We start from the raw sequence: 10,962 nt of genomic DNA on the forward strand, positions 1-10,962 counted from the left end.
TCACATTCCTGTCTTGGAAGAGCTGATACTCGTCGGTTCCAGATCTCTGGGTCCGTTGGGCATCAACTGGGCTCTCACGATGAAGAGTTTGCCACTTGGGAGAGAATAATGGAATTTGTAGACGGGAGTAAAGAGATTACCATCGGAACGATGGGAGTTTGGGGAATCGCATGTGTAGTTTGAGTTAATGCCCCTGAACGTATCTGTAGAGTCCGGGACTGCGTAAGAATTGTAGAGTTTGAGGTTGGGTATGGCTGGTGTTCTGTTGGGGGATTGAAGCACCTCTTAGAAACATGAACACTGCTCGATATTAGGTGGAAGTTGTTGAGTAAACGCAGGTAAGTATTAATGAATTGCTTCTTGAGTCTCCCTTGCTTCTGTTCAACAAGTGAAGCCCCTATACTATCCCTCTACCCGTACACAGCCCGTACACTCATCCAGAACTCCCCCCAAGAACAACACACACACTCACGAATCTATCAAAGGTTCTATTTCACTCCTCAATTCCACCAAATGCTTCGCCAGCGCCTCCTCCCGATCCCGAAAAGCCTGAAAAGAAACATCCACAACCCCCGAGAACATAGACGATGCCGCGTTCCCAACCCCTGACCACCGCGCCGTCGAACCTCGCAGACGAGATAAAAACTCTTCTGCCAGTTGGATCGTGAGAGACATCTGCAGATAGGGGGATGACTCGACGGCGAACGAACCGACCGTCACGGCGGGCAGTTTCCAGAAACTGAACGTTGTGGTTGAGTTGGTTTGGGATAAAAGTTCGGTGTGCACGAGGGTAAACACTCGTTGATACATGTCCAAGAGGCGAACGTATGTTGATAATATGAGCATGGCGTTGCCAGGATCACTTCCATCGATGGTGGAGTGATGCATCTTGTTACCCTCGTTGGTAGACGGAGGTCTCTCGAGGATATCAGCGACTCGTCGCGTAAGCTTGAACATATCCTCGATGGGAAACCCCTGACTCCTGAACCTCTCATCAACAGGACGTCCCAAGAAGGGCCCGTTCTGAGGAGAAGGTAAAGCGGACGCGAGGTCCAGGAGCCTGGCGTTGATGTCGGACAACTGCGCCATCCAGTGAATCGGGGGAGCCTCGGGCTGCTGCAGCGGCGAGAGGTCAGCGTCGTGTCGGAGAGTGATCTGCCTCGGTCTAGACCTTTGCTTGCGTCGCTGAGGCTGTGACGCGCGCTTGTCAGAGGAGATGCTGTGTTCAGGTGCACAACTTTGACCTGCACTGGTCAGGGGCACAGACTGGTCACCCTCTGGTGCAACTTGATAAGAACCTACTTCTTCAGGTTGATGATAGAGGGTAGAAGTAGTTGATGAAGGATCCCAATAGACAGGAGGAGGAGGAGGAGGGAACTCGGGATGAGATAAATACTGAGGATTGTTTGTATAGAAAGCAAGCTGTTGGTCGAAAGTGAAGGCAAAGTCGGTATTGGTATCGACGGGATCAGGTGAGACAGGGACATGACTCTTAGACGTCAGGCTGTCTGTATGGGGTACTATTGGCACTGCTTCTTGATTGAGTCGGTTGGATCCAAGACAGGGACTGAAGAGAGAAATAGAGAGGGCACCTACCCGTGTCGGGTGAGACAAGACTCGGATCGTCCTGACTGTCGGTCCGTCGTCGTTTCGGAGAGCGGCGTCCAGTTGAAGTCGACAATGAAGAGTTTCCAACACTGTTACTGTTATTCCCAGAATTGACGTTGCCCAGACCCTGTTGCTGACTCTCTATCAGTTGCTGCTGATTCTTCCTATATCGCAACGAAGGACTCGATTTGCACTCGGTCTTGAGCCTGACACAGCGCTCGCAGGCTTCGTCGTTGTATCGTTTGCAGCTGAGTTTCTGAGCGTGACAGCGATCGCAAGCTTTTCGGATCACCGTCTCTGCCATGTTCTTCTTTTCACATTACATTCAAAAGGATAAAAGTGAGAGGTCGGGCTCAAGACATGGGGTGGTTTATAGAAAGGTGGACTGCAGTGTGGCACAGTAAACCGCTGGAAAACTAGAGGGAGAAAAACAAAAAAAGCCCTTGATGCATCAACTCGCCTAAGGAGCGTGTCGTGCTGCATCTCGTCTCCTGTATCTTGCCAGTGAGGCGGTTCCGATGATGTCGGTACCCTCGTCGTGAGACGTTGTCAGGGGTTGTTAATCCGATCTCATGGATCTGTGATGACCTTGCTGAGAATAGAAGGAGAGAAGTTGGGATGAGTTACTGTGTTCAATACTCAATCTCAATTCGCTTACAAGTTCAATAGACAAGTTACGCCTCAACACAGCCTCCAAGTCAATAGAACACTCCAATGTATTCAGATCTATCAATTCATCTCTTCAAACCTCAAGAAGCGGTGGCGTCTCGTCACATTTCCCTTCTTTTCCAACGTATCACAACAGCACGCCTTGTACATCCAACAGACCTCGAGGATTACTCATGTCGTGCGACACAAGTCACATCTTCCCAACCTACTTTTGCTAGCCCTATTATTTCGAGGGTTCTTCATTTTTCCGCTCACCGTAGTTTCGGACAGGAGGGCTGAAAAGTGATATATGACTTCTTTCCATTGGAAGATAGTCGGCGAGCTGCAGGTCTTGTGGTGGTGGCATTAATGGATTGTCTTGGTGAGGCGAGTAATTAATGATAATGACAGGATGGAGATGAGACTTTGAGATGAAGAGTTCCTCTTATTGGTGTTTGTGCTGAAATGAATCCCTACCTAAACTATCAGTATCGCTTGCTTGCAGCAATCACATCACATCATACCATTTCCGCAATCGTGATGCCCTGTACTAAGGGTCCTTTCTGACCCGATCCCTAGATCGGCTATATCCGATCTCATCCTATCTCTATAACCCTGCCCATCAAAACAAGGATCCATTCGATTCCGTCCAGCCACTGCCTCTATTGCTCTGTAGAGGTAAGGCCCCCAGCCAATGACCAAACAGGCGAGACATTGACAGGTGGCGTCCAGTCGTAACTCGAGCCTTGCCTGGGAACAGTATCGTTATTGTTACTGTCTCTCGTTACTTTTACTCGTGGCTACTGTAAGACGTCTCACAGCCCTGCTGCTATTCATCGACTGTATTACATTGCGCTCAGGTTCTGGTCGGCTATTTACCAAGACATGGCTGCTAACTTCCAGAATTAGATAGTGAAGGAAGATATAATTCTTGTTCGAGATGAGGGCAGGAGGCAGTTTTTGGAAGTGTCCATCTTGGGACTCTCTCAAGACTCGGCTGCACCGTCCAGGTCGATTGACACTCAGCGTTTTCGTACCCATGAAGACGTGATAGGCACTGAGAAGTACTTATCCAAGAAGAAGTTAGACGAATATATACTCTTTCATATTAAGCATACCGTTTAAAGCAAGACAAATGACAAAAGACGCATCTGCGTCCGGTCGGATTATCCATTGCAACGAGCTCAAAATGCTACGTCCAGCCCGGATAAGCCATACCAGGGTATACCGCGGCCTTATCTCACTTGACATGAGTAGAAATCATTCGCAACAGTTGAAAGAATGGCGTATACGCAAGGAAGAATGATACAATTGCCGATTGATACTCCGTTCAATGGCATTAGCGTCCTCGGATCCGGAAATGGCGGGGAACCCAAATGTTAGTGATTGTGTGAAGGATACGCACATACACTAACGTTGACGCCATGGCGATCTGATACTACACCATATACAGCATTAATGATGAAGCTTCAAAGTAACATCTTCCTCGGGCAGAGATAGCTAGTTGGGTGATAGAAAGTTGTATATAAAGAAGACAGTAGAGTGACTGCTGTAGGAACAATGCCATTAGATCGAAGCGATTACACAATTGATAACTCCTCAAGATGCGATCTTCAGCCTGGATCAAACATATACTATTGACAAGTTCACTGTCTGCTATTGCGGCTGGGAGTAGTCAAGCCGCCTTATCACCCAAAGATGAAATCCCTCAACTTCGGCCAAATGCAACCAATGGAGACAAGAAGAACATTGTCTTCATTCTTACTGATGACCAAGACTCTGTTTTGGACTCAGTCTCATACATGCCGAAGCTGAAGGAGCATATCGTTGACAAGGGTATATCTTTCGTCAACCACTTCACCACCACAGCAATCTGCTGCCCAGCCCGTGTTGCACTTTGGACAGGAAAGCAGCCACACAGTACTAACGTAACGGACGTTTCTCCGCCGTATGGTAAGTAAATAACGCAGTTGTCGTAGGAAGTCGTGCTGACCAGAAAGGTGGCTACCCCAAGTTCATCTCACAGGGCCTTAACGAGAATTATCTACCAGTCTGGCTAAGTGAAGCCGGATATAACACATACTATACAGGAAAACTATTCAATTCTCACACTATCAACAACTATAACTCGCCTTATCCTGCAGGGTGGACAGGAACCAACTTCCTCCTCGACCCGGGGACATATGACTACTTGAACCCGATTTACCAGCGTAACCAGGACGCACCGATACATCACAAAGGAGAACATACTTCAGATTTGATTGCTCAACATGCGCAAGAGCTCTTGAAGGATGCGATTGACTCAAAGAACCCTTTCTTTGTTGCCCTCGCCCCCATTGCGCCGCACTCGAATATTGACTCGGATCGGGAGGCTGCGACTTCTATGACGATACCTATTCCTGTTGAGAGACATGCACATCTCTTTGAAGGGGTCAAGGTTCCAAGAACAGACAACTTTAACCCAGATTCTGTAAGTATTGTCTATTTATATTGTCAGAGTGTCAGAAGAATTGGCTACCGAAAACATAAGAGACGAAATACTCTGGTCACTTTATGCTAGCTAAGACTAGCATTCAGGCGACTTTGTTTGGTATTCTAAGCCTTAGACGTCGCTTCTGTTCTACTCCTGTGTAAAGTCATAGCTAATAAACAACAGCCCAGCGGAGTAAGTTGGATTCGCAAACTCAAGCAACTCAACGACTCAGCTGTAGCGTATATCGATGATTACCATCGAGCACGACTCCAATCTCTCCAAAGCGTTGATGAGCTTGTGGAGCAAGTCACGAAGCAGCTGGAAGACGCTGGCCTCATCAATGAGACTTACATCATCTACAGCTCTGACAACGGCTTCCACCTAGGTCAGCACCGACTCCCTCCTGGCAAAGAGTGTGGATTCGAAGAGGATATTCGCGTGCCCCTTTTCATCAGAGGACCGGGTGTTGTTGCTGGGCAAGTTGAGAAGGCTGTGACGACGCACATCGACCTTGCTCCCACCCTGCTCAAGCTTGCAGGTGTGTCCTTGAGAGAGGACTTTGACGGCACTCCTATTCCTGTCTCAGCTGACCAGGAGGTGAAGCGTCATGAGCATGTTGCTGTTGAGTACTGGGGTATTGCTATCGCTGAAGGCGAAATCGGTGGCTTTGGTATGTGGATGGCCCCGAGTTTCAGTGGATTTACTGACTCGACTTGTTTAGATGGAAAGGGCCAAGCCATAATGCCCAACAACACGTACAAGGGCTTGAGGATAGTGCACGAGGACTACGACTTTTACTACTCGGCCTGGTGTAACAACGAACACGAGCTCTACGATGTCAGAGTAAGTTTCTCGTGACCCCGTCCTCTGGGTGTCAGAAGAATTAGCCTCTGAGAGCATAAGAGACGAAAGGATCGAGTTACCTAATGCTAGCTTAGACTATCATTTAGGTTACTTGATTCTGGCGTCCCGAGCTTTAGAGGACAATTCTTCTGACACCTACATAACCGTTTACTAGACCAATACTTACCTCTTTTGAAGACCGACCCAGGCCAATTGAACAACATTTACCCCTTGAATAACACCACGACTGCAAGCAAGACTTTCTTAGGAACCACAGTCCAGCAAGTCGTCAACCGTCTCGATGCATTAATGCTCGTCCTAAAGTCCTGCAAAGGCGAAACATGCATCGAACCATGGAAAGTTCTCCATCCTGAAGGTGACGTGACAAGTTTGAAAGATGCTCTTTCGGGGAAATTCGACGTTTTCTATGGTGACCAGGTAAAGGTTCGGTTCGATCGTTGTGAAGCTGGGTATTTGGTTGAAGCTGAAGGGCCGCAAGTTGGATATGAGTATCGGGAGGGTCTGGCATGGCATCATTGGACCTGAGAGCTGGTGACGACGTCGTCCTCGGCGCAGTTAACGCTGTAGCATCTGGAATCTTCCGGTATTTAGATCCAGGGAGTTTCCGTATTGGAATGAGGTTGTAATTCGAGAGTCGGCCTTTGTCGGCATAGGACATAGCTCTTGGGCACTCTCTCAACCCATAAGCCCAAATAATCCAGCCATCCCATACCAACTGGGACCATCGTTTGTTCTGTCACCCCAAGTTAGGCCTTAAACTTTCGCTGCCCCTTGTCAGCACCGACACATCACATTCACGACCATCTCGGCATAGGATTGCGATGGCATTGCTAATCCTTGCTCGAATTCGCTATGTTCTGATGCTCTAGGTCTTCAAGACAAAGAAATGAAGCGGCTGAAGAAGGCCTAAGCAATGAAGGCGATGTGTGCCCGTCGTTTGAGACAGATGGTGCCGATGGGAAGCGCTTCAGCTGATGGCGGCCTCAAATCTCGAAATGGTGTTGTGCTGAATTCTGGTAAGATACGGCATAAGCTGCGAGCCCAGTCCTGGATCAAATGATGTTGTAACGGGTTAAGCGTTTTAAGCCGAGGGAGATTTGACGTAAACGAGGGTGCATATTGCAGGGTCATGAGTGCAAGATAGAGAAGAACACAGAGTTTTGAAAGATATTGTTTCCCAGTTGCATCATTCATGAGCCCTCACCTAGGTGTGTAGGTGAGCCCAGAGCCGGCAGTGGCCCGGCCCCACCTGATGCCCGCTGTCATCTCGACACTGAAGTTGCGATCACCCTCAGCCATGATGGCGCAAAAGAAGAGCTCTAGATGATGGAGATGCAAAAAATATAGCATGTCCATCAAAGAAATATTACTGAACGGAAAATGATCATTCGAAAGGCATTTGGTGATGTAAAGTCGGCGTGGTAATTCGTCGACATTCATTGGCCAAAAATTGGTGGGTGCCTTGTATTTCCGGCACGAACCAGGATCCGACCTTGAACCGAGGAGCATCTCACGACAGCTCTGCTAATCTACGACAACCTCACATCACGAAGCTCAATTGAATCAGCAACAATGGGTTCCGACGCAATCACCGAGCCGCGGCGTACGTACCGACCGACGAATTGATATCCAGCACATATTTTTCACCCGAACCTCGACCGCTGACTTCATGAGTAGAAGCGACCCGCGAGGAGATGCGCGATGCCAAACTCCCTCTGGCCTACCGAGACAGCTGCGCGCACCTTCTGATCCCTCTCAACAAGTGCCGTCGGGATACGTGGTACGCCCCTTGGAAGTGCTCCGTAAGTCATCTATCATTTTCTAGAGCGAGGCACGGCAGGTCCAAGTCCACCGTAGCTACACCGAACGTGCTCAGCCCAGGCCAGCCGAGCTCAGTCCAGCTACAACCCAAATTCAAAAGCCGATCTTTGCCGAGATATCAATCAATAAGACAACATGCTTACACATAGGGGTTTGACTAGGATGAGCGACACAGCTACGAGAAGTGCCAATACGTCGAGTTCAAGAAGCGAGTCGCCAAGATGGACGAGTTGAGGGAGTCGAAGGGCGGTGCACGAAGCAACTAGAGGAAGAGAAAAGACCGAATTTCTTGACAAATCCCGGGTATAGGGCCGGGCCGGAACTGTACATTTTACAAACAAGCCAATGCGTTTGATGAGAAAACCGGAATAGAAAGAGGCATTCCACACAAATGAAACGATTCAAGACGCAAAACGAACAAGAAAGACGACAAAGTGAAATGATGGCGGAGCCTACTATGGCGTCAACGACTGGGTTTGATACAATCGATGGGCTAATGGAAATAGGCATGCGACGAGTTTTGGGCAGAGCCTCATGAGATGTTTGAGCCGCGCACTCCAGCGGCATAAGAGAAAAGGCCAACCACAGGCCCTTTGGGATGGAATGGACCGGAAAAGAGTGGGCTCACCGGGGACGTAACAAGTGGGACTGGCAAGTTGGATGGTGAAAGGAACATGAGAAAGAGCTGTAATGTTGCAAGCAGACGGGTTTTGGCGTGGTCATCGTGGCGGACAGTACCCTGTCTGGGCCGGCTCAAGAAGAAATACGCCGACATGGTGTTGTGCGGGCTCTCAGGAGAAAATTATATATTGAGCCCGTGAGCCACCGAGAGGTTGCGAATCTGAGATGGAAAGGTGCCAGGCGAGTTGAATCGTGGTGTTTTTACACCTACTTCAATCATTCATCTTGTGTATCACTATCAACCTTTTTTGTTCTTCAAGACGACGATCGTCTCATCGGCAGTTGGCTTCCGCAGAGCCTCAACACCAAGATTTCTTTTATCGCCAAGGTCTTATCGATTGCACTGGTTGATCGACAGCCTCAGCCTCGACAATGACTACGAAAGTGTCACGATAAGATATGGCTGCTATCGACGACCTCTGCTGGTGGCTCAGTCACTTGACCTCAGTCAGTCACTTGATGGCGCAGTCATGATGAAACTGATGATCAGAAATGAACATCGGATTTTATCGGCTCAATCCTGATGAGACAACCTCAATCTCGGATGCGATAGGGCAGTTGACTGCGAGTCGTGGATCCTTATTGTGAGCGACATGGTCTCAGCTCCAACGAGTCAGACCACGACCAGTCGGTGCAAGCCCGGGAGCCACGCAGTTTTTGGCCACAGTCACAGCTCACAGCCTCAGAGGCGCTGAAAAGAGCCGCATGCAGGCGGTTCAGGCAAAGTTGTGCGCTATGCAAGGTCCCACATGCGCTGAAAAAAGCCACCCGCACCCGACAGGAACCCTGGCAATGGAACCACCTTTAACATGATTTCCCTTTAGATGAGATCCACTACGATCCATCAAAGGGAAACCTTCTGTCAACGTCGATCCACTGCTGGTCGGTTTGGCTCGGTATATCCAGCGAAAAGCAAACCGGCCCGGTGCATTGAAACCTATCGGCCGGGCTGTGGATATCATCTCCATTGTTTTCAATGCTTGGCTCAAGGCTTGTGTCTTGGAATTCAATGCCAAGGCCACTTACAACGGAGCCTCCGGTCTTCATTTACGACTTCTCAGCAACACAACTGGACAAACGTGGGACCATCATGATTTCTCTTATGCAACACTTTCTAACGGACTCGGTCGAATGACACACATATTCAAGGATGCCGATTTCAGGGGACAAACGTAATGCTCTGACAAAGAGTGAAAAATGATTGATGCTATGCTGTCTAAACTAACGGAAAAAATAACTGGAGACTTATACACGAGATGAGACCTGCTCAGAAGATGGAGTTGCTGCCACAGGAGAAGACACCCTGGATGGAACTGGAAGCATTGGCAAACAGATCCAACAGCTCAGTGATTGATGACCACAGGCCAGCAGCGTTCATGAAGAGTGAGATTCCAATAAGGAATGCGTTGAGGCAGAACAGGGCAATGTTCTTGGGGCTGGAGAAGAGGTTGTTCCAGTTCATGTGGAACCAGAAGATGCCGCTGAAGCCGAAAGTGAACCACGAAATGGTAGTGGCTGAGGCAATGGACAGGATGGAGTCAAAGACGGGGATAGCGTTGGAGATGATGAAGCAGAGGACCCAGAAGACGGTCACAATGGTCATCCAGATGGACCAAGAACGAACGTTGTTGGCAGTCATCTCGCTCTGGAGCTTGAAGTGCTTCATGACCTGGACATACACGTATTTGATACCAGTGTGGCCAAAGGCAAGACCAGTCGAGAAGATGGCAGGGAGAACGATGCCGTAGGCAATCCTGGCGATAAGCTCGGGAGCCGAGCCAAGAGCAGGCGAGACGGTGTACTCTCCAGCCAAGCAGTAAATGGCAATAGCCACAACCACGTAGAACCCGATGGAGACACACTCCAACCAAGCGAGAGCAAAGCCGAAGTCGCGAACGGGGTCAACCATCTCGGCCATGTAAGTGACAAAGTTGATGTTACCCGAGTAAGCGTAGCAGATCTTGAGACAGGCGTTGAGGCCGGAACGGAAGTCTGGGTTGGCGACGACCAAGATCTCCTTGTGCCAGTCTGCGGGCGCAGCTGTGGGATTCTTGGCTCCGAGAGAGGCCATGACGAGGATGGAAGCGGCGATGACGGAGACCATGCAGGGGATACCTGACTGGGAGACGAACTTGGAGGTTCGTGGCGCGCAGAGGACCCAGCAGCAGAGGCAAGCGATTCCGATGTAGCCCACAGTGCAGATAGAATGTCGTGAAATGGTGTTGAAGGCAATGGAGAGAGTAACACTAGCTGAAGCAGCTGTCATGATGACCTGAACAAGCAGACCAATTCCGGCGGCGATGGAAAGAGGACGTCCTCCAACAACCTTGGCCATGTCCACCACGTTCAAAACATGAGAATGACGGCCATAGAACTGCTTCAGGACGAAAGCGGTATACCAACTTAAAACTCCGATTCCGATGATGGCAATCAAACCAGGGACTGAAGCTGTTAGCGATGGTGTTGCAAAATCGTGATTCGAAAAGTGAAGCTATCGCGGGTTTTGGGGCGGTCGGTCGCCCGACTCACAACCCACACCCGAGACAGCTTCCATTTCCCTAAAGGATAAACTTACTAATTCCCATAGTCTTTAAAACACTAGGTAGTGACAAAACACCGAGTCCAACTTGATTGGTAAGGAGAGCGAAAGTTGTGTCCCATTTTGACATGTTGCGAAAGTTCTTTGCGCCCTCACCACCACCGAAGCCGTTTTCCACGACAGGGACATTGTGAGCGGACTGAACGTCATCGATGTGGCCCTTCTCAGCATCGAGAGGCATCTTCTCTTTGCTGTTTGTCTTGCTGGAATCATTGCCCTGGTCTGAAGGGTAAATGTCGTTATGAGCGTCTTGCGGGTATGAAGCCAT

General features: G+C 49.3%; 4 protein-coding genes across 4 annotated transcripts; 2 read left to right on the forward strand and 2 right to left on the reverse strand.

The window, feature by feature from the left end:
- Positions 1 to 1,912, reverse strand: FIESC28_02950 (uncharacterized protein; the record flags this gene model as incomplete). The annotated part of the gene is made up of 3 exons (XM_031157099.1): positions 1 to 218; positions 627 to 1,535; positions 1,597 to 1,912. The coding sequence occupies 3 exons, from the start codon at positions 1,910 to 1,912 to the stop codon at positions 1 to 3; spliced, it is 1,443 nt and encodes a 480-aa protein (XP_031018808.1).
- Positions 1,913 to 3,860: 1,948 nt separating this feature from the next.
- On the forward strand, positions 3,861 to 6,118 carry FIESC28_02951 (uncharacterized protein; the record flags this gene model as incomplete). The annotated part of the gene is made up of 5 exons (XM_031157100.1): positions 3,861 to 4,176; positions 4,236 to 4,726; positions 4,913 to 5,399; positions 5,451 to 5,572; positions 5,771 to 6,118. 5 exons carry the CDS (start codon positions 3,861 to 3,863, stop codon positions 6,116 to 6,118), a joined length of 1,764 nt encoding a protein of 587 aa, XP_031018809.1.
- Positions 6,119 to 7,165: 1,047 nt separating this feature from the next.
- Positions 7,166 to 7,680, forward strand: FIESC28_02952 (uncharacterized protein; the record flags this gene model as incomplete). Its single annotated transcript, XM_031157101.1, has 3 exons — positions 7,166 to 7,196; positions 7,271 to 7,395; positions 7,576 to 7,680. 3 exons carry the CDS (start codon positions 7,166 to 7,168, stop codon positions 7,678 to 7,680), a joined length of 261 nt encoding a protein of 86 aa, XP_031018810.1.
- A 1,682-nt stretch (positions 7,681 to 9,362) lies between these two features.
- FIESC28_02953 (uncharacterized protein) lies at positions 9,363 to 10,962 on the reverse strand (the record flags this gene model as incomplete). Its single annotated transcript, XM_031157102.1, has 2 exons — positions 9,363 to 10,537; positions 10,671 to 10,962. 2 exons carry the CDS (start codon positions 10,960 to 10,962, stop codon positions 9,363 to 9,365), a joined length of 1,467 nt encoding a protein of 488 aa, XP_031018811.1.

The sequence above is a fragment of the Fusarium coffeatum genome (assembly GCF_003316985.1).
Source record: "Fusarium coffeatum strain FIESC_28 chromosome Unknown BRIP53273_contig_63, whole genome shotgun sequence".
In the NCBI taxonomy this organism is placed as follows: domain Eukaryota; kingdom Fungi; phylum Ascomycota; class Sordariomycetes; order Hypocreales; family Nectriaceae; genus Fusarium; species Fusarium coffeatum.